The sequence below is a fragment of the Nilaparvata lugens genome, chromosome 4 (assembly GCF_014356525.2).
Source record: "Nilaparvata lugens isolate BPH chromosome 4, ASM1435652v1, whole genome shotgun sequence".
NCBI classification, from domain to species: domain Eukaryota; kingdom Metazoa; phylum Arthropoda; class Insecta; order Hemiptera; family Delphacidae; genus Nilaparvata; species Nilaparvata lugens.
Window position 1 is genome coordinate 2191267 of NC_052507.1, and position 24351 is coordinate 2215617.

Here is a 24351-nt window from a genome sequence, read left to right on the forward strand (position 1 = left end):
AGATGTATCATTCACAGGTAGAGATGTATCATTGACAGGTAGAGATGTATCATTGACAGGTAGAGATGTATCATTGACAAGTAGATGTGTATCATTCAGAGGTAGAGATGTATCATTGAGACGACCCTCTGCTTGCAAATGAGACTTGATCACATTGAAAGGATCCTCTAGCAGTTCCTCAGTGTTTCGAACAGCTGACCAACAAGCATTTCTGAAATTCTCAACAGACGCTCTGATGTCACGAGGAGTAACACTTCCTACAGTTGTATTATCATTACTAACTTCCGAAAGATTCAAAATCCCGCTCAGCGAGTTTTCTTCTTGTTCGCTTTCGACCGTAGACAAGTCGGCTTCACTGTTCACGTCTTCAGAATCAACAGGCGACAATTTTGTGAACTTGACAGCAAACAGAGAGCAGTCGTGGGGCGAGTGCGACGCCAATTGCGGGGTGCCAATGTGCAGGTCGTCCAAACAGTGTGCCAGGGGGGTCACGTTCAGGGGTTCCGGCGCTAAAACGAACTCATTTTCGCCGGCACTGTCATAATCGGCGGTGGCGGTATCTGCAGAAAAGCATACTCAAATTACAAAATAAAAGAACATATAAGTTAATTACAAAATGAAAGAGCTCGACAGTGTGTGTATGTTTGAGTGGTAACAGAATAGTCCAATTACAAAATAAAATAACAAAGTTTGTGTGTGTGGTACAAAATAGTCCAATAACAAAATAAAAGAGCTCAAGCATAAGTTTATTAGAATAATAAAAAAAGAACATATAAGTTAATTACAAAATGAAAGAGCTCGACAGTGTGTGTATGTTTGAGTGGTAACATAATAGCCCGATTACAAAATAAAACAACATAAATTTGTGCGTGTGGTAAAATATTGTCCAATAACAAAATAAAAGAGCTCAAGTGTAAATTTATTAAAATAATAAAAAAATAACATATAAGTTAATTAAAAAATGAAAGAACTCGAGTGTGTGTGTTTGAGTGGTAACAGAATAGTCCGGTTACAAAATAAAAGAACATAAGTTAATTACAAAATGAAATAATTAGAGAGTGTGTGTATATTTGAGTGGTAACAGAATAGTCCAATTACAAAATAAAATAACAAAGTTTGTGTGTGTGGTACAAAATAGTTCAATAACAAAATAAAAGAGCTCAAGCATAAGTTTATTAGAATAATAAAAAAAGAACATATAAGTTAATTACAAAATGAAAGAGCTCGACAGTGTGTGTATGATTGAGTGGTAACATAATAGCCCGATTTCAAAATAAAACAACATAAATTTGTGCGTGTGGTAAAATATTGTCCAATAACAAAATAAAAGAGCTCAAGTGTAAATTTATTAAAATAATAAAAAAATAACATATAAGTTAATTAAAAAATGAAAGAACTCGAGTGTGTGTGTTTGAGTGGTAACAGAATAGTCCGGTTACAAAATAAAAGAACATATAAGTTAATTACAAAATGAAATAATTAGAGAGTGTGTGTATATTTGAGTGGTAACAGAATAGTCCAATTATAAAATAACAATGTTTGTGTGTGTGGTACAAAATAGCCCAATAACAAAATAAAAGAGCTCAAGTGTAAGTTTATTAAAATAATTGCCCAATTACAAAATATAATAGTAATACTGAGGGTGATGCCCATATAAATTCATAGGCTTGTGCGAGGGTAATTCATGATAGGGAAGATGATGAGAGATGACGACTACTTTTTTTTAGGTAGTCGGGACCGACGGCTTATTGTCTCCTCAAAAAGACGGGATATAAGAGGACAGAAGTTTGTCTGTGTGGTAACAGAATAATCCAATTGAAAAAAATAAAGGAACTTAACTGTATGTACAATAACAGAAGAGGGAAATGAACATTGTCTGTTCGTATTGGGACACCGTTAACAGAAATATGATGTTATAAAATACATTCAAATATTACGAAATAAGTGGGATCTGAAATAACAGAGGAGAGAATTTGGGAAAAAAGTTTGTATTGGGAAATAAAAATGCTTAAGGAGAAATTGAAACCATAGGTACAATGGAAGAAGTATAGGAATCTGGTTGTATTCAAACAGATTGAGAGAATATTGATAGAACATAAAAATCAAATTAAGAGAATCTAATGAGGAGAGAACATCAAGAGAAAACTGAATTCGTATTGAAATAATGTTGATAGGAGTAATGTATTGGAAATAATACAACAGAATGAAGTGGATAAAATCAAAATTGTATTAGATAATAATCTAATCTAATCTACATTTTTTTGTACTCAAAATAGTGTGTGAATTAAGTTATCATTTTTACATAACCTCTAGACTGTGTATTCCAAATTAAGGTTTACAGCAGTTTTCGGCGAATGCCTGTTGTTTTTACCTGGATTGTATTTGTATATGAATAAATAAATGAACATGAACATGACAATTTGAACAAAAGATAGAAGAAAAATAATTCTAAAAACGCAATATAACTCAAAAAGAATCTGAAAAAGAAATTATTCATTTCAAAATTATGAGAATTTTCTAGAAATACTTTAATTATTTAATACCATGATTTTTCAAAGTAGTAGTTGTAGGATACTTGTAAACTGAAAATTTTATGTGAAGTGAATAAATAAAAATTTTCTCATAGGTTTTTGTTGGAATGGGGGGAAGAGATATAATGAATAAAATAGTACAACTCAATCGATAACCAAGACTGAATCCATTGGAGATTTATTTTTTGAGCTAATATATTTTCATCATAAATCTGAGAAGTTTTATTTTTGGATGATTTATTGTTATTATTATCTCATACCCGTCACCATTAACATCATGTTCCATTAGTAAGCTATTATTTATTAAAATGCTTGGTTTTAGAGTGGTTTAAAGAGGTTTTATAGTTACTTTCATATGTACATATTTACATTTTGTCTCATATGTGGACAACATTATTATTTGATAACACCGGAAGTGGTGATTGAGCAAAAAAAAAATTAAAATTAAAAAGATATTTTACAATTTATTATGGATAACTTTATGACTTGAATAATGAATAATTTTCAGACTTAATTATTATAACTTTAGACTTTATTACTGGAAGTGCATAATTTGAACAAGAATTTATAGGGATCACCTATAATTAAATAGTGATTTCAAACCTGAATTTGTGGGTATAGAATCAAATTCATATTTTTATCAATGCAGAAGTAACAATATATCGGAAAAGGCAATCGATTATCAACTCAGTTGTTGGTCCTGAACGATTTTTCCAGTTAACATTTCAACTGAAAAACGGTAACATATAATATATAATAACAAGTTGTAGTAACTTCTAGTTGATAAATTGAGCCAATGAATCTAGAATACAATGTTCTAGATTCCTTGAATTGGGCCGAACTGATATGTAAAATCAGAGGATCATAGCTGAAGTAAATATCATTAAATTAAATGGATATCGTGAATTGTGAACATCATAAAATATCTAAATGAAGAACATAACTAAATAGATTAAAATTAAATTTAGTTTGAGATAGGAGTTCACGGTGGAGAGAGAACTAATACTTTCTACAGACAACTTGGAATATTGTAGCCGATAAAATCAACTGGAATGTCCCTATTATTCCTGAAATAAAGTTTTAAAAAAAGCAGAAAAAATTTGAAAAATTACCTGAAGACTGCAGAGCCGAGTTGAAGCTGCAAGAGTCAGACGAAAGAGTCTGCTTGCTGACTGATTTTTCAAGACTGAAAAACAAAAGAAATCACTGGTCAGATTTACTAATAAAAACATTAATCACTGAATAATCTATAATACAATAAAGGAAAGAATTGACATACACGAACGGGATAGGATATTCACGAAATCACGTCTGAACTACTGGACTGATTAACTTGAAATTCTGAAAATAGATTATTAATTTAGCTAGGATGGTTGAAGGCCTGTTTAATATTCTTCAAGATTTCAGTATAATTTTTTAGATCATCACGTTTTAAATTAGACCCTTGCGGAGCACGGGTTACCTGCGAGTATTATCTAAAGTATACTGATCATAGTTACAATCTACACTAAAAATAATTTATTATCTTTATTATTTATTTTGTATCATTTTTATTTATTTGCATTATTTCAGTTTATCCTATATTATATTATATTAAGCGAGCAATTTTTGTATATATTTTTAAATTTAGTTATTTATTTTTATTTATGGTTATTCATGTCCAACGGATCTCGAAAACGGCTCTAACAATTTTCACGAAATTTGGGACATAGTAGGTTTATGATATAAACCTATTCGATTGCACTAGGTCTCATCCCTGGGAAAACTCGCTGAACGACATTAAAAGGATACTTTCTGTGTAGTTGAGAAGTTGATATTGTGGTAATTATTCATATTGAATGAAAAAGACTAAGAAATTGTCAAAAACCACAGATTTATTGATACTTGGAAAGTAAATATATAAGTATCAATAATCTGTGGTTACTGACAATTTCTTAGTCTTTTAGATAAGATATTTTGATTTTTCACAACCGAGTGTCTCACTCACTTTTTCACTATCCACAGACGACGAAAGTCTCAGCTGTTTTTCCAAGGATGAATTATCCTTTTAATTGAATGAAAAAGACTAAGAAATTGTCAAAAACCACAGATTTATTGATACTTTGAAAGTAAATATCTTACAAGTAAATATATAAGTATCAATAAATCTGTGGTTTTTGACAATTTCTTAGTCTTTTTCATTCAATTAAAAGGATAATTCATCCTTGGAAAAATAGCTGAGACTTTCGTCGTCTGTGGATAGTGAAAAAGTGAGTGAGACGCACTCGGTCTGTGAAAAATCAAATATCTTATACCCGAAAATTCATAAGCTAACGTATAGCCAGCTTTAAAATATAAACATGATCATTTTGAAGAATTGTGTTCTGTTTATCAATAAATAAAAATAACGAGCGAAGCTCGGTGCCTCGATATTATCTAATTTGTGTATACTAAAGCTGCGTTTACACCAAAGTTATTAACAAAATGTTAATAACTTAATCCTTATAGATTCTATTAGATTGAACGGAACTTGACAAACACATATGATCATCAGATGTATGATAAGTTATGTTCAATCTAATAGATTCTATAAGGATTAAGTTATTAAAATTTTGTTAATAACTTAATCCTTATAGATTCTATTAGATTGAACGGAACTTGACAATCACAATCATATGATCATCAGGTGTATGATAAGTTATGTTCAATCTAATAGATTCTATATGGATTAAGTTATTAAAATTTTGTTAAAAACATTGGTGTAAACGCAGCTTAAGCGAATTCCTGATTTCATTTTCAATGATGAGATATGCTCCTGTTTACAGGTAAAGCTCATTCTTTAGCAAGCACTATAATTGTATTCATTGACTACATGCATTTTTCTGAATTCAATATTTGATTATTGTTATTCTGTAATGTACTTGTCTTTGAATAAAGATTTATTGTTATTATAATTTGAAAAAAAAATTATGCTTACTTTTTCGATGCCGGTGACTGTACACCAGAAGCTTTCTCCGGGGGATTCCTCAATCCTTTACCACTCTGAAAAAAGAAAAATATATTATTACATTAAATACATAAATTACATTACATAGACAATACATAAATTACATTACATAAGCAAATTCATTACACATTATTACATGTTGATCAATCAGCAATGAATTGAATCCAGGAATGGAAACATAACAAACCAAAATAAAGTTATGACAGGATTTATTTTGAAGTCAACATAATTGTTGAATGAGAAGTAGGTCTATTTATGTTTATTATTTGTAAGGAACGTTGAAAATTTTCACTATGTATGATAATCATAGTGTGTTTGATTGTTAATAATAATAATATCGAGTGACCTGGCTGGCTCAGGTCTGGTGTCAGAGTTTTCAGGTCGCAACTGATCAATTTCAGGGCCTCTGACATGACCTAACGACTGCTTTTTAGGCAGCCGGGACCGACGGCTTAACGCGTCCATCCGAAACACGGGAGTGGCCCGAGATAAATATCTTGCCCGGGCCGGGATTTGAACCCGGATTTGATTGTTAATGAGTTATAGGTATATCTCTGGTTCACGATGGATTGTCAGTTTAGTTACAATTTTTACTTTTGGAAGACATATTATTGATCAATCTATATTTTCTCATCTATCAGTGATTAGTATCACATATCATTTAAAAATCTCAAAGCAATTCTTACAATGTGTTATGTGCTAAGGCATTGATTAGTTTAATACAAATATATTTTATAATGAAACAAGAGTTTCTTCATTCTTTCAAAATTGGAAATACTACTATTTATAAATGTTTTTCTTTTTTAATTTTCTTTTATAATTTTTTTTATTAGGCTATAATTTTTTATATATTTTTTTACTATTTATAATTTTTTTTCAGTTCTAGATTTCATTGAGGCCCACGTTATAATGGGAGTGGAGGAATATATAGAGTGAGTCATATGTATGGGAACCCCTCAATAAATTGGAGACTGTTGTAGATATAATACTGTAACTTTCAGGATAAGTTATTGGTCAAATACTCTACCGTTTGACGTACAACTCAATTTCAACCCATCATAAGGGGGTGACTTAGGGGTTCAACTCGTATATTTTAAATGTTAACACCCATTGTGTATTACATAGTTAAAGGCCTTTTTAAAACAAGAAAGATGGCATCAATAAGAATGTTCTATGATAATTTTATTCGAAATGGCGGCTGATTGAATTTTTAGTTTTTGAAGAAATAATTGATAATGTTCAATCGGCCGCCATTTTGAATAAACGTATCATAGAACATTTTTATTGATGTCATCTTTCTCGTTATGAAAATTCCTTTAAAATCATGTATCACACAATGGGTGTTTATATTCAAAATATTTGAGTAACAACCCTTATTTCCTTAAAAACTAAAACTTCAATCAGTCGCCATTTTCGATAAAAGTATCATAGAACATTTTTATCGATGCCATCTTTCTTGTTTTTAAAAGGCCTTTAAAATTATGTACTACAACTACACAATGGGTGTTTACATTTAAAATATTCGAGTTACAACTCATAAGTCACCCCCTTATGAGGGGTTGAAATTCAGATGTACTTCAAAAGGTAGAGTATTTTATCAATAACTTATCCTGAAGGTATACGTTACAGTATTATATCAACAAAAGTCTCCAACTTATTGAAGGGTCCCATACAAGATCAATATATTGACCAATAGAAAACCAGCAATTTTCAGGTGACTTCCGAACCTGGCTAGGTGCTTGAGATCGTTCACCACCCGTAGGCCCAATATGCAACAGCTTCGATATGAAATCCATGGTGGAGTGAGAGAGAGAGCGTAGACATTCGTTCCTATCACACTGCACAGTTGAGTAAGGTCACTCGTTCAAGACACAACACTTTCTTCTTATCTAAGGTAGAACACTATCTTCTCATCTGCTAAGATAAAACACAATCTATCTTCTAATCAGCTGTCACTTGGAAAACTTCACAAAAGACGACAACAGCGTAGCTGAACGAGATCTAGATGATAACTGACAACGCAACACATTCTACGTTAGACTTGTGCCATTATAAAAATAATCTGCGCGGTTAGTTCTACGGTACAAAACACTGAGAGAGATGTTGGTCAACTAGGATAGGGGGGAAAGAAAAAGAACGATAGAAAGAGAGATAAATAGAAAGTGAGAAAAATAATGTGTGTGTGTGTGTGAGAGAGAGATAAAGAGAAAGAGGGAGATTAGATTTTGGGTTAGTTCTACGGTACAAAACACAGAGATGTTGGTGAACTAGGATAGGGGGAGAGAAAAAGATCGAACGATAGAAAGAGAGTTAGATAGATAGATGGATAGTAAGAAAAAGAATGTGTGGGAGAGAGAGAGAGATAAAGAGAAAGAGGGAGATTAGATTTTGGGTTAGTTCTACGGTACAAAACACTAAGAGATAGAAAGAGAGATAGATAGATAGTGAGAAAAAGAATGTGTGTGAGAGAAAGATAAAGAGAAAGAGGGAGAAAGGGAGAGAAAGAGATAGAGAGGGACACTTCCCTGACAGGGAGAAGAGAAAATAGGAGCACTAAAATGAGCTATAGTGAGGTCCACGTTATAATGACAGTGGAGAAAGATAAGAGAACAGCGTTGCCGATTCTCTGCCTTGCCACTGTCTTCTATGGAGGATAGCTGATACCGGTATAGCTGATGTAGGCCTAATATTAACTGTTCATTCTTGTTTAAAATAATCAATTTTTTATTTCATTCGCCAAGAAAATATATTTTTGAAATTGATATTTGAAAATTTTGTTGGATTAATTATAGTTCTATATTGTTAAAACACGATCTGGCAACATTGCGGGGTGGAAAAGGATAGCGCTATCTGCTTTGTCGAATGATAGACAAGAATAGCAACACCAATGTTAATCAAATACTGCCATTATAACGTGGACCTCACTATAGGAGATGTTGGTCAACTAAAAAATAGAGGGAGGGAGAGAGAGAGAGAGAGAGAGAGAGAGAGAGAGAGAGAGACAGACAGAGAGCGAGTTGGTGCCACTGATGAAAGGGAGAGAAGTGGTGAGAGAGACACTAAAAATGAGCTAGGTTGCCAAAAATCAAAATGATCCTTATTACGCGTCCAAGAAAAACACAAATAGTTCAGTTTATGTGTTACAACGGACGTGATAGCACACAGTTTTACAATTTTCACAAAAAACTTTTCAACCAAAACAAAATGTTGTCGCAAATGTGTGAAACGTTGATAGTGATCGTTGACAATGAACTAAAAAACGGAGCAAATTTTGGGAGAAAATCTATAAATTGGCAAGGAATAACAACAACTGTTCAACATACAACACCCGGTTAGAATCAGTAAGTTTTTACTTGTACCATATTTCTATCCCTTCTTCAAACATATAGGTTATGACGAATAAAATTAAATTGAACATTTTTAACAAGAATTAATAGTTAATATTAACAGTTATTATGTAAGCATAACATATTTTTGGACAATTTCTATCTAATTTTGGGAAAGGAACAGTTTTGGGCTTTAAGCCTGTTGTTCCTCTCCCAATTTATGTAGATGCATAACAATATAATTATTATCTATAGTTATTATATTACAAATTGCTTTTTCATATAATATACAGTTCAATAATTATTTTCTTAGTCTATATCATGTAATTTCATGTATAATTTTGGTGTATTGTAAGCTATTGTATATAAGTGTATAAGACAGTATATATTGTAATCTACATAAATAAAGTACTCAATCAATCAATCAATCATTCATAGTTGAGAATGATAGTGTATGTATCAATGTATAAATAAATAAAATATGGGCTCACAAAATTAAAATTTTCTCAAAGTTCTACTAAAAATAATTTCCAAATATGTATGAAAGTGGTCATGATTATTCACAAAAAATTCGATAACTACAAAATTCTAAAAAAAACAAACTACAAAGTTGATATAGACTACAAAAAGAAAAGTCGAGGAGCATTTTTGAGTAGTCGAAAAAACTACAAATTTAATACGTTAAGAAATGTTACTAAAGTTGCTAAAGAACAATATATAACAGATAGAAATAAATTGGAAGTTGCATTTGTTTAAATGCTAATTAATGAATAATTATTATCAAACGAAAATCCCAATTAAATGCTGTAAATCACCCCGAAGACTTCTGCTATTGCAAATATTGACAACAGGGTAAACACTAAACAGCTAGATGGGAATTCGATGAGCGCTACTATACAAAAATTATTTGTCAGCCTGGGAATGACAATTATTTTTTATATAGTAGCGCTCATCGAATTTCCATCTAGCTGTTTACCCTGTTGCCAATATTTGCAGTAGCAGAAGTCTTCGTGGTGATTTACAGCATTTAATTGGGATTTTCGTTTAATGATAATTAGCAATATATTACTTCTGGTTCCGTCATCATTTATTTAGTAAATTATACACTTATATGAGAAGGCACAACAGGTTTATGCCCAAAACTGTCCCTTTTCGAATTTATATTACAGTCCAAATCAAAATCTAGGTTGTTACTATCACTTATAACTAATCTCAACTAAGAAATCACAATACACAATCACAATATCAAATGAATGATTGGGAGAGAGTCAATAGTATAAACCCAACACTGTTTCTGTCCCTAATTTTGAAAAATAGTCCAAAAAATTGATATCGGGAAAAATATTAGTAACGAGGAATCTGAACTACAGGAGGTAAGAACCACTGTTCACTAGACACCAGATTAGACTGAGTAGTAAGTTTTTACATGCATTTTTCTTTCTTTTTCAAAGTTGATCTGATTTGCCCAATAAGGCAGAAGCATGGGCGGTACAAGGTGGTAGACAAAATTCGCATCTCTGAAAATCATGTTGGCGTACAGCCAAACTATATAACACAAACATTTGTATCTGAGATGCAAGCTTTGTCTTTTTTTCTACAATTGAAACAGTTTGAATAATACCAGCCTATTGCCATTTAAATGCAAAAACCTAATCTCCTAACATTCGGCAACGCTGTACTCCTATCTTTCTCCACTGCCATTATTGACCGAGCGAAGTGAGGTCTAAGATTCAAGCCGACGGTTTGGCATTTCTCTTAATGTTTAAATGTTTATATGTTGCGCACTTACGGCGAAACGCGGTAATAGATTTTCATGAAATTTGATAGGTATGTTCATTTTTTAATTGCGCGTCGACGTATATACAAAGTTTTTGGAAATTTTGCATTTCAAGGATAATAAAAGGAAAAAGGAGCCTCCTTCATACGCCAATATTAGAGTAAAAATCAGACTATAGAATTATTCATCATAAATCAGCTGACAAGAGTGATTACACAGATGTGTGGAGAAGCCAGTCTATTGCTGTATTTCCATAAGGTCTATAGTTTCAATCAGGTACTTGATGAGAATAGTGCGTGAGGTCTGCTGTTCACAGAACTACTCCACTACGTGGACCTCACTATAGATTATGAGTATATAGATTATAGTATAGATTATAGATTATAGTTACACAGTTTGGCTATACGTCAACCTATGATTTTTGGAGATGCGATATTATGATTTTCGTACCACATATCTACCGCCGCCCATATCAACACAGAGGTCATAAACAAGTGCGTAAATGGAGCTCTTTTTTACCAACACAAAAAATCCTGATAAATTGGGAGACTATAGTGAGGTCTACGTTATAATGGCAGCATTTGAACACCAAATGGTGTTGCTGTCCTTGTTTATCATTCGATAAAGCAGATAGCACTATCCTTTTCTACCTACGCAATGCTGCCAGATCGTTTTTCAAGAATGTAGAAAAATAATTAACAAAATATTTAATCTCAACTATGAAAATTTATTATTCAATCATTGAAAAATATTTTTTCTTGGTGAATGAAATATAATTGATTAATTCAGACAAAAATGAACTGTAGCCTACATGAAATGAATTATATAGATCAGGATATGATTAAAATAACTTGGACCACCCAGTAGACGACATTAGTTATTGAAAGAGCTTCGGCACAGACTAGTTGCAAGTTGTAGACAAGTTGCAAGTTGCAGAAGCACAATGATGACGAACGACCTGATCTATTTTTGCTACCAGAAAAATCGCGACCTTTGAAAGCGCGCTACGACAGATCTGGTAGACGAAGATGTCTTCTATTTATCAACTACAGTAGAACTTTGATATATTTACATTTCAAGGAACCGCTCAAAAAATGTACTATTACGAGGTCTGTACTAAATCGGAGTGTACTATGACAAGATTTATTTATTTATTTATACAATATGACTATTTCCACTGAGTCTAACAAGACTCATAGCGGTACAAAACAAAATAGCACTGTACATAAATAACTATAAGTATTAATGTAAAACTAAAATTATAATAGATGAGCACAGTATAAATTAATATAGATTACTACAAGATAGAAATAGATAAAATGAGAAGGAAAAAAAAGAAAAAGACATGCAGTTCGTGAAACCATGCAAAATTCATGGTTCAAGGTTCCACTTTATATGGACGTTTCAAGAGACTGAAGAAAAAATTTACTATAACGGGGTGTACTATATCAAGATTCCACTGTATCATGTATGTTCTTCAATGTTTCTACCATCCTCTTTCTCCGGTAAGACGTATTTATTTATTCAACTTGCAACGGTACAACACCAATCTGACAGGAAAGATAACAGAAGAAAACATATTCAGATTCTAAACTACTATAATCTAATAGCCGTTTCATCTTGGCACATTAATTGGAATAATGTCGTTATGTGAACACTTCCATAACAATCAATGGGATTCATTCTCTACCCGACAGAGTACATTACATTGGAAAACATCCCTTTAGACTTGAATAACACATTAGGTTGAACAAAGAGGGCAGCACTGTACTACTTGCTCTAAGACCTGCAACTCGCAATAGAGAGAGAGAGAGAGAGAGAGAGAGAGAGAGAGAGAGAGAGAGAGAGAGAGAGAAAGAGAGAGAGATATTAGATTTCTTTATTTATGTATGTTACAATATCTACTGGCTTATACACTAATTTACATTAAATGACGGTAATGCTAGTTATTCAACGAATTTTACAAAGTATAAATAATTAATCAATGAGAATAAATATAGAATAAAATTAGAATAACGATAATATAATAATGTGATGTAACTTCATAAATCGGCGGTGTTTCAACAAATAATAATTGTCGATTCTTTTAGAAGGATATAAAATATCCTTTTCATTAACACAAGACCGGGTTGTGATGAATTAGAGCTGTCGGGAATTATAACTCGAAGAAATGTTCAAATAAGAAACTCTACTTAATAAGTTTAGAATAGAATTATGGGATGAATGAATGAATGAAATATAGAATGATAGTGAATACAATATTGCATTAATAATTAAAATTAGATAAATGAAACAAATGTTATAGGGTGGGATTTAATTAAAATTTCAGAAATTGATTGGGCAATATTAACAATATAGAATACTAAAGAACAGAAAATCTTGAGATGGGAAGGTGAATACCGTATGTATTATGTAGAATGGAGATGGAATGTGGAAAATGGATGAATGAATGGAATGAAGAATGGAAAGGAAGGGAGATTAGAATATTTGTCATGCGGTGCTCTAGGGTTGGACAGACTCAGTCATTTTCTCTATAAGATACTTTTTCAAAGACAGGATGAAGCCCGCTCGGCTCTCAGAGCCGAGAGAGAGAGATATTCTCACACCACCAGAAAAGATCCACAATGCGACAATGCAAGAGAGACAGTGAACAATGTTCAAGAGGTTCAACAAAGATAGAAGATGCTATGAAAGCAGCTTTGCGGAGAAAAATAATTAACGAATGACGGCCAGGCTAATTAAGCTACAACTGCCATACAGAGACAAAATTTCATGCTACTTCACACGTAGTGATATTCACGTTAAAATCAGTGGGAATGCAGTGAGGTCCACGTTATAATGACAGTATTTGATTAACATTGGTGCTGCTACCCTTGTCTATCATTCCACAAAGCAGATAGCGATATCCTTTTCTATCTCCGCAACGTTGCCAGATCGTTTTCATTAATGACAATGATTTATTGACAAAATATCCAATGTTATTTTATCAAAATATCCAAAAATGAAAATTTATTATTCAACCATTGAAAAATAGATTTTTCCTACAGTTACCTTGAAAAGTGACCATTCCTGCACTGATTACAGAACGCAAAGAATCACTTTTCCGCTCTAGTGCGCAAAGCATTACTTTGCGTACTCCAGATTTGCAACATGGCAACACAAATTAGTTGGTGGGTTATATGGAGGATTAGTGCACGAAAACAAAAATTAAGTAGGTAACAATGACTGTGGTTTAGATTTAGATGAGAATCATTTCAATGGCTACCCTACATTTATGATAAAATCCCAATCTAGAAATCCAAAACAAGAATAATGTTCATCTAAATCATAATTAAATAATCATCATTTACAAATTCTCATCATTTCATAATAAATAATATTTCTTTTCTATTGATAATTATTATTTCAACTGCAAGCAATGAGAAAAGTAGCAAATATACATTATGTAATTCGAATTTTGAGGTTGAATGATTACCGTTCGATATCCATATAAATTAAATGTAATAAAAAACATAAGAATACTACAATAAATATTCTCTGTTGTCTATGTTATTTCTATAAATATTTTTCAGTTTACTTTGAGCATTTTTCTCGGTAATTTGAGCAAAAGTCTAAATTTCTGAATCCTGTTTCATTACATTTTAGCTGGATGAAGCACACTTAGGTACGATTCTTCCCGCTAGATCGCGCGCTTGTCGGTTCAGCCATCTTGCAGCAATCCTAATCAGCTGTTATCGTGTATTTTGAATGCGAATTTTTTGTTCTATCTGTATTTTTTCTGATTCTTGAATGAATAAAAATGAGAACTTTGGCTGAGAATTTTCAACTTCAATTGGATTATTAATTTTTAAATGAATTAAGGTTGTTATTAATAACAGCATCACACACACAAACATTTGATGGATTTCAGCCATCATTTTACCCATAATCAACCACTTCTCATATTCAATAGTAACTGTAGGAAAAGTTTAATGTGAAATACGTGAGCAAAGTTCCTCTGCTGCACTCAAGAAGCCATTCCGCCCTCGCCTACGGCTCAGGCGTAAACGTTTCTTTCGGTGCAGCAAACTGTCACTTTGAGCACTAGTTGCACAAATAACTATTCTTGATAAGCAAAGTTTCAAACAAGAATGAATAGTTAATATTACATCAGATATACCAGAACCAACTATCCTCTATAGAAGGCAGTGGCAAGACAGATAATCAGCAGAGCTGTTCTCTCATCTTTCTCCACCGCCATTGTAACGTGGACCTCACGATACAGTATAGTTTTGTCACTTAAGTGTGAGATATATCCTACATATAAAGGTGCGTACAGATATACGCGCCGCGAACATGAGCAACACACTCAGCTGATTATATCTGTATTTTTACAGAAACGGTAAGATACAGATATAAAAAGCTTGGCATCAGCTGATTAAAAGTGAATTGCTCATGTTCGCGCGCGTATATCTGTACGCACCTTAGACTCCTAGAGACCTTCGTATCTGAGAAAATGGCGACAATTTGCTAGTATGTAGAACAAAGCTGACTTGTTCTGGTTGTTCCAAAGACTCGGCACGAGCCAACTGTGACAACCTCAAGCCATGATGATGATGATGATGTGATGATGATGATGTGACGATGATGATGATGATGGTAAAGAAGAAAAAGATGACGAAGAAGATGATGATGATTATGATGTGACGATGATGATGATTATGATAATGATGTTGAGGATAATAAAGATGAAGAAGAAGAAGAAGAAAAGAAGAAGAAGAAGAAGAAGAAGTAGGTGAAATAGTAGTGATAGTGGAAGTAGAAAAAGAAGAAGATGATGTGACAGTGATGATGATGATTATGATAATGATGATACATACTAAGTTGCAATGCTAAACTCGCATTATGAGTCACCATGCGCTCTTCAACTATTATAATATGACAACGGCTGTAATTTCATCTGAAAGGCCGACTGACATCAACACTACACATTAGCTCACAACAAAAGAACTACTGTTGGAGGAATAATAAGAAAACTATAGAAGAGACTAGAAGAATATGACAACTGAGGAGGAGATAAAAAGATACGTAGCAACGTAGGGGAAGAAGAAGATGAAGAGAAGAAGAGGAGAACAAGATAATTATATTTTTATTTATTCGTATGGCTTTTATCGTCAGAGAGATCCTTTCGGATGTTGTGCCTTGCCGTATTACCCAATGTCATCTCCTATCTACACTCAAGTTTATAGGTTAGGTTTTTAGGTTCTTCATGTTTTCTCAATAAAAAATTGCACTTTCACTTCCCGAGTTTCTATTTTATAAAGTTCAAAATCAAGAGAACTATTTTCAAACACAAAATCACATTTGAAAATCAAACAAATATACAAATTTTGATTATAATATTAAACTGAAATTTTCTCATTACAATTTTTTCCATGGCAACCTAAAAAAAAGGAGAACAAGATGACGAAGAAGAAAAAAAAGAAGAATGAGGAGGGGAGAAATTACAGTAAAAGCAGAAAAAAAGATAAGAAGAATACGAAGAAGGCTAGAGGAGGAGGAGGAGAAGAAGGGAGTGAAATAAGAAAAAGACTGGAGAAAGAAGAGGAAGAAGAAGAGAGGATAGACAGGAGGAGGGGGGAAAATAAGGAAAATACTGAAGGAGATAACAGGAGGGAGAGGAGGAGTAAAAGAAAGAAGGAGGAGAAAGAAGAAGAATGGATAAGGAGGCAGGATGGACATAAAAAGAAGACGGGAGAAAAAAATAGAGAACAGGAGGTGGAGAAGAAGGAGAAGACAGGATAGACAGGAGAGGAAGGAGAAGAAGAAGCGGGAGGAGAGATTTAGATTAGATTAGATTTCTTTATTCATGTATGTTACAATATACCCTCTCCCAGAGAGACGGAGAAGAAGAGTGGAAAATGAGAAAAAGAAGAAAGAAGATGAAGAAGGAGAGTGAATAAGGAAACGGGAGGAAGAGGAGGAGTAGAAGAAGGAGAAGAAAGAAGAAGAAGAAGAAGATGATGATGATGAAGAAGAAGAAGAAGAAGAAGAGAGGATAGACAGGAGGAGGGGGGAAAATAAGGAAAATACTGAAGGAGATAACAGGAGGGAGAGGAGGAGTAAAAGAAAGAAGGAGGAGAAAGAAGAAGAATGGATAAGGAGGCAGGATGGACATAAAAAGAAGACGGGAGAAAAAAAAGAGAACAGGAGGTGGAGAAGAAGGAGAAGACAGGATAGACAGGAGAGGAAGGAGAAGAAGAAGCGGGAGGAGAGATTTAGATTAGATTAGATTTCTTTATTCATGTATGTTACAATATACCCTCTCCCAGAGAGACGGAGAAGAAGAGTGGAAAATGAGAAAAAGAAGAAGAAGAAGAGAAGAAGAAGAAGATGATGATGATGATGGTAAAGAAGAAAAAGATGACGAAGAAGAAAAAAAAGAAGAATGAGGAGGGGAGAAATTACAGTAAAAGCAGAAAAAAAGATAAGAAGAATACGAAGAAGGCTAGAGGAGGAGGAGGAGAAGAAGGGAGTGAAATAAGAAAAAGACTGGAGGAGGAAGAAGAAGAAGAATAGATAAGGAGACAGGATGGACAGAAAAAGAAGACCGAAAAGAAAGGAAAAGAAAAAGACTGGAGAAGAAGATAGGAGGTGGAGAAGAAGAAGAAGAACGGATAGATAGGAAAAAAAGAAGTGTGAGAGAGGGAGAAGAAGAGAGGAAAATGGGGAAAAAAGAAGATGAAGAAGGAGAGTGAAGATAAGAAGAAAACTGAGAGAGGAGTATGAAGAGTAGAAACAAATAAAGAAAAGAAGAAAGGTGAGAAGAAAATAACACATAAGTGTATGGCATCTAGAGAACTCAATCGCAAGATTTAAAACAAAGATACAGATACGACACTATTATAACCTTAGAAGCGACTCTACCTAATTTTAAAGTCTCCAAAATTAGTCCAAAAATAGAAGCAAGACCTAGCCTACCCTCAAAGTCCTAGGGCGATCCACCTACAGTGATAAATTCACTGAGAACCTTCAGCATTGGCTGAAAGGGGAGCTTTAATGTCTGCCATAGTGAGGTTGACGTTATAATGGCAGTGGAGAAAGATAGGAGAGCAGCGTTGCCGATTCCCCTCTGCCTTCTATAGAGGTAGCTGATACCAGGCCCCTGTTTCATAAAAGCTTAGAAGTCCTGTAATGCAGGAACAGCTGATTTTATCGGCTATATTGAGCATGTAATTGGAATGGTGATTCTCCTGTATCACGTGACTTATAAGTTTTATAAACCAGTGCCCAGTATGTAATATCATAGAGAGAAAATCTGACGTGGCGCACTCACACAACTTTCCTTGCTCATTGAACTGTAAGCCCCATTCTTAAACGAGAATAATTTGGGGGAATAACATAATGACGATTGGCGGCAACATATTTGAAACTACGATCAGACTTCTGTATATATATATATATATATATATATATATATATATATATATATAATATATATATATATATATATATATATATATATATAAAAGCGAAATGGCACTCACTCACTGACTGACTGACTCACTCACTCGCAGAACTAAAAATCTACCGGACCAAAAACGTTCAAATTTGGTAGGTATGTTCAGTTGGCCCTTTAGAGGCGCACTAAGAACGGATTTGGAAAAATTTTAACTCTAAGGGTGGTTTTAAAGGGTTTAAAGTTCGTCTTTCAGCATGTATATTCTTCTTATTCCAATATCTTAATTATAATAAATTGAAAGGTCCATACCATATGATAATATAGAACTATAATCTAGAGAGAGAGTACCTCTTCGAAACAGTTGTTAACTGGTAACTAAATTAATAATTTTGTCAGGTTGGCATTAAGTTGAGTTGACTTTGTTAGGTTGGCACCAAGTTGAAGATTGAAATGCATTTATCGCGGAAAAATTGATTTGGTAGGCCTACTGCTACTTCAATCAGAGAATATCCTGGAAATATTATATTACTAGCCGTAAGGCTCGCTTCGCTTGCCATATCCGTTTAGCCAGACGTTTAGTCTGGACCCCCGACTGAATCGTCCTAACATATGATCGTCCTACAAATGAAAAATGTAGGCGAGCGGAGCGAGCCTGCTGATCTCATTCTTGGACAATCCAGTCGGGGGTCCAGGGGGCGGAGCCCCCTGGCTAGACGGATATGGCGAACGAAGCGAGCTTGACGGCTAGTGTGTATATATAATTGTTTTCAGAATACTTTTTCCTTTGTGTAAATTGTGAAATTCGATGATTTTGTTTAAAAGTCGTCAAAACAGCTGTTTTACAGATGGAATATCTCGACTATGTGTTCTTTTTATGAACTGCGTTACCTACCTACCTCATGCATAAGAGAAGGAGGTTAGTCCATTTCTCAAGGATGGGGTGGACCCCCCATTTGTTTCCCTGAAAGGAGACTCATGCCAGTTGATAGAGCTGATAAATAACTATACAGAGTATGAATTTGAAAAAAATCGGTCAAGTCATTTTTGAGAAAATCGTGAAAAACATGTTTTTTTAGTAATAATCCGCTATTTTTCTCATGAATATTACGGAGCTCCTGCAATTTTCTCAGAAACGAGACTCATGTCAGTTGATAGGGCTTATAAATACCTATCCATGATATAAATTTGAAGAAAATCGTTAGAGCCGTTTTCGAGAAAACCATGAAAAGTTAGTCCATTTCTCAAGGATGGGGTGGACCCCCCATTTGTTTCCCTGAAAGGAGACTCATGCCAGTTGATAGAGCTGATAAATAACTATACAGAGTATGAATTTGAAAAAAATCGGTCAAGTCATTTTTGAGAAAATCGTGAAAAACATGGTTTTTTAGTAATAATCCGCCATTTTTCTCATGAATATTACGGAGCTCCTGCAATTTTCTCAGAAACGAGACTCATGTCAGTTGATAGGGCTTATAAATATCTATCCATGATATAAATTTGAAGAAAATCGTTAGAGCCGTTTTCGAGAAAACCATGAAAAACATGGTTTTTTAGTGATTATCCGCCATTTTTCTCAAGAGTATTACAGAGCTCCTGCAATATTCCCAGAAATGAGACTCATGTTAGTTGATAGGGCTTATAAATAGCTATCCATGGTATAAATTTGAAGAAAATCGTTAGAGCCGTTTTCGATAAAACCGTGAAAAACATGGTTTTTTAGTAATTATCCGCCATTTTTTCCACATTTTGAATTCAATTTTATTGAATTTCTTTTTGTCGGATTCTCATGGTATAAGGACCTTAAGTTTAAAATTTCAAGTCAATCGGTTAATTAGGAATGGAGTTATCGTGTTCACAGACATACACACACACACACCCAAAAATCATGTTTTTGGACTTAGGGGACCTTGAAACGTATAGAAAACTTGAAATTCGAGTACCTTAATTTTTTTTGGAAAGCAATACTTTCCTTACCTATGGTAATAGGGCAAGGAAAGTAAAAATAGCGTAAGTAGATATCCCATGGTATAGGGCGTTTATGTCGCAACTTTTACTGTTATCTCAAGCCGATTACTGTCGATTTTTACTGTTTTGACCGGGTAATAGTGTATGAACGGCACAATATGAGAGACTACAAGCGTCATAAAGCTTCACAGGAAAGAGCTACATGGACTATCAGCTTGAGATAACAGTAAAAGTTGCGACATAAACGCCCTATACCATGGTATATCTACTTATGCTATTGTTTCTCTATGGTAATATTGACTGTTCATTCTTGTTGATAATAAACAATTTTAATTTAATCGCCAATAAAATATATTTTTTCAATGATTCAATGATATATTCTTATAATTAAGATTAAATATTTTGTTGATTAATCATATTAATCATTTTAGTAAAGTGTTGTGTTTCTTTTCTGGTTTAAAATTTTGCAAAATTACTCAACAATTTTCAATCTGTAGAGATTTGAGTGAAATATTTTTGTTTTTAATCAGTTTTTAAATATCAAAATTCAAAATGTTTAGTTTATTCATTAGTTTTGAAGTGGAAATTGGACTTTTTGAAGTAAAAGTGAAATCTTAACCTTATTCTTTTTGAAACTTTTATTTGTAAAAATTTGGGAGAAGACAGTTTTGGGCTATGCCTGTTGTCTTCTCCCAATCATATTATATTTATTATAATTATGATCTGTAATGCCAATGGAATAAATAAATAAATAAATATTTACTTTGTGAAATACTTGAGGACTGAACATTTTGTGAATTGAAAAACTAAAATACTAAACCTATTTCGGACTATGTGTTATCTAAATTTGGGAGAGGAATAGCAAAAGGTTACCTTATTTTTCCTCTCCCTATCATTTTGATAATGCACTTATTGTATAAATGAATAAATTTCTACATAGTTCAACGATTTGGCAACGTTGCGAAGCTGAAAAAGGATAGCGCTATCTGCTTTGTCGAATGATAGACAAGGATAAGCAACACCAATGTTAATCAAATACTGCCGTTATAACGTGGACCTCTCTATAGAGAATTGTGACAGTTCCTCGTGTCATTATTGGTTGACTGAGAATCTTAGTTGTTATTTATAGGGAATTACTGCCAGTTTAATGTGATTTTAACTGCTCATTAACTTAAGGTTTATCAACTTCATTCAGATTTATTATCGCAATTTGAACTAGGTTTATATGAAAAATAAAACTTAAATAAAGTTTAAATAAACTTTTATCTATATATATAAAAGCGAAATGGCACTCACTCACTGACTGACTGACTGACTCACTCACTCACTCACTCACTCACTCGCAGAACTAAAAATCTACCGGACCAAAAACGTTCAAATTTGGTAGGTATGTTCAGTTGGCCCTTTAGAGGCGCACTAAGAAATCTTTTGGCAATATTTTAACTCTAAGGGTGGTTTTTAAGGGTTTAAAGTTCGTCTTTTAGCATGTATATTCTTCTTCTCCCAATCTCTTAATTTTAATTGAAATTTTCATATCATATATCATATGTTACTATAGAGCTATAATCTAGATAGAGTACCTCTTCGAAACAGTTGTTAACTGGCAACTAAATTAATAATTTTGTCAGGTTGGCATTAAGTTGAGTTGACTTTGTTAGGTTGGCACCAAGTTGAAAATTTAAATGCATTTATCGCGGAAAAATTTATTGGGCACTGCTACTTCAATCCTGGAAATATTATATTACTAGCCGTCAGGCTCGCTTCGCTCGCCATATCCGTTTAGCCAGACGTTTAGTTTGGACCCTCGACTGGATTGTCCTAACATATGATAAAAATGCTCAAATGAAAAATGCAGGCGAGCGAAGCGAGCCCGCTGATCTCATTCTTGGACGATCCAGTCGGGGGTCCAGGGGGCGAAGCCCCCTGGCTAGACGGATATGGCGAGCGAAGCGAGCCTGACGGCTAGTTTATTAATAAAAACTTTCGATCTCACGATCGGAAGGAACAAATCAGTGTAAGCATTAGTGTTGAACGAGAAGCTTTGTTTCTATTTGCATGGAATTACTGCCAGTTTAAGATGAATTGCAAGACCGGAAAGGGGACCTAGGGAGGTCCACGTTATAATGGCAGTGTTTGATAAGCAATGGTATTGCTATCCTTGTCCATCATTCAACAAAGCGGATAGCGGTATCTCTTTCTTGCTTTTCTCTGTTGCCAGAACGTCTTTTAACAATGTAGAATTCATAATTAATTAACAAAATATTTCATCTTAATTATGAAAATTCATTATGGAATTATTGAAAAATTTCACTTCTTGCTTCATAAAATAATATATAGTCCAGTCAAAGAAAGAATAGAATAGAATGACTGTCTTTATTTTATACCTGGGAGGGCGAAGTTAGGGCGCAGTCGGCCCTCTCTTACACTTAACCCTCAAAGGTTATAGAGGGAAATGTTTGTAAGACAATTTTCGACCCCGCAGTTCTATTTAGGATAGTAAGGAGGTAAACATATCAAAAGTCCCCACCCATTAGAATTAATAATTAAATAACAAAATATTTCATCTTAATTATGGAAATTCATAATTCAATTATTAGAAAAATATCATTTCTTGCTGAATAAAATATAATTGATTATTCTAAACGAGAATGAACAGTTAATATAACATCAATAAACCTGTATCAGCTACCGTCTATAGAAGGCATTGACAAGACTGAGGCTCGGCAACGTTGTTTTCCTATCTTTCTCCACTGTCATTATAACGTGGACCTCACTGTCAGTTTGTTTTTGCCCTGTCAGTTCTGTTTAGGGTAGTAAGGAGGTTAACATATCAAAAGTCCCCAACCATTAGAATTAATAATTAAATAACAAAATATTTCATCTTAATTATGAAAATTCATAATTCAATTATTAGAAAAATATCATTTCTTGCTTAATAAAATATAATTGATTATTTCAAACGAGAATGAACAGTTAATATTACATCAATAAACCTGTATCAGCTACCGTCTATAGAAGGCATTGACAAGACTGAGGCTCGGCAACGTTGTTTATTTATTTATTTATTCTTACAAAAATCTAGGAGTGCAACAGGCATAACAGCCCAAAACGCACTCATGAATACAGGAAATACATTATTAAAAATTATTACATAAAAAATAGATATATATAAATACTAGAAAAGTAATAAAAGAGAATGTTTTGTTTTAATTATGAAAATTCATTATGGAATTATTGAAAAATATAACTTCTTGCTTGTTTAAATATAAACGAGAATGAACAGTTAATATAGCATCAATAAACTTGTATCAGCTACCGTCTATAGAAGGCATTGACAAGACTGAGGCTCGGCAACGTTGTCTCCTATCTTTCTCCACTGCCATTATAACGTGGACCTCACTATAGTCAGTTTCCAGAAATCGGAGTCAGTTTTACGCTACTACCGGAATAACAAAAATAGCTTCCGTCTTTCATGAGATTCACTCTGTCAGTATTATTTGAATGGGAGGCATTGGGGTTATTCACAAGGAATACTGACAGCATAAATTGAATCTCAGTATACCGTCTGTCTGTCTATTGCTCATAAAAAGCGATAAATAGATAGAGATAGAGATATAAATAGATACAATAGATAGCAAAAGATTTATACTGTAAATAGAGACCAATAGAGGGCAACATGGAAGGTGTAGCACATGGCTCTGATATAATTTATATACTCTTTTAATGGTGGAAAAATAGGTTCTTTTTTCAACGGGGATAGTACCTGAGAATGGAGTGGATTATCTATCTCAGTGGTCGCCAAACAGTCGATCGCGAGCTACCGGTAGCTCGTGGGGTAGTTTTTGGTAGCTCACAGAAATGCTTGGGTTGTCAACCATGCATTGAGAAACATGACTACAAAATTTTGTATTTCTCAAAGATATGAAGTTGAATGATTTAAATTTGCAGCTTCAAGGGAAAGATAAGGACATCGGTGGAATGATTTGAACTGTAAAATCGTTTTTCAAGGAGCTTGAGATGTGGGAAAAGAATGTCGTCCAGTTTGAATATAAACACTTTTCCAGTCTGAAGAAAATCAATGACGAGAAAAATCCTTCACAGCACCTCAGCAATAACCAATAATACGTTACAGTTCAGAGTTGAGACAACAGTTTGATCACTATTTCAAGATTTTAAAAGCATATCGAATATGGTACAATTCGTCAACTCTCCTTTTGTAGAGATCGATGCAGAAGTATTGCAGCTTTTGTTGCAAAAACTTTTGGTGGAGATCAGGCTTCAGTTGAAATTGAATTTGTGGATTTTTAAAAAGATATTGTCTCTCA

At 33.5% G+C, this 24351-nt stretch overlaps 2 protein-coding genes across 8 annotated transcripts in view; one reads left to right on the plus strand and one right to left on the minus strand.

Annotated features, from left to right (window-relative positions):
- Positions 1-24351, minus strand: part of LOC111051446 — an 89334-nt gene that overhangs the window by 37711 nt on the left and 27272 nt on the right. For 4 of the 6 annotated variants that reach the window (XM_039425524.1, XM_039425523.1, XM_039425519.1 and 1 more), the window contains 3 exons: positions 5488-5552; positions 3644-3717; positions 68-560 (listed from right to left, as the gene is read on the minus strand). In XM_039425524.1, coding sequence (XP_039281458.1) covers positions 68-560; positions 3644-3717; positions 5488-5552 — 632 coding nt within the window. Of the gene's footprint in view, positions 1-67; positions 561-3643; positions 3718-5487; positions 5553-7244; positions 7509-24351 lie in introns of those variants that run through there. The other 2 variants (XM_039425520.1, XM_039425521.1) reach the window with 2 other exon arrangements.
- The window catches only part of LOC111058090 (sialic acid synthase), a 64068-nt gene continuing 48364 nt past the window's right edge, over positions 8648-24351 (plus strand). Inside the window, exon 1 of one of the 2 annotated variants that reach the window (XM_039425528.1) lies at positions 8648-8858. The gene's annotated coding sequence lies outside the window, so the exon portion shown is untranslated. The remainder of the gene's footprint in view (positions 8859-24351) is intronic. The other variant, XM_039425527.1, reaches the window with a different exon arrangement.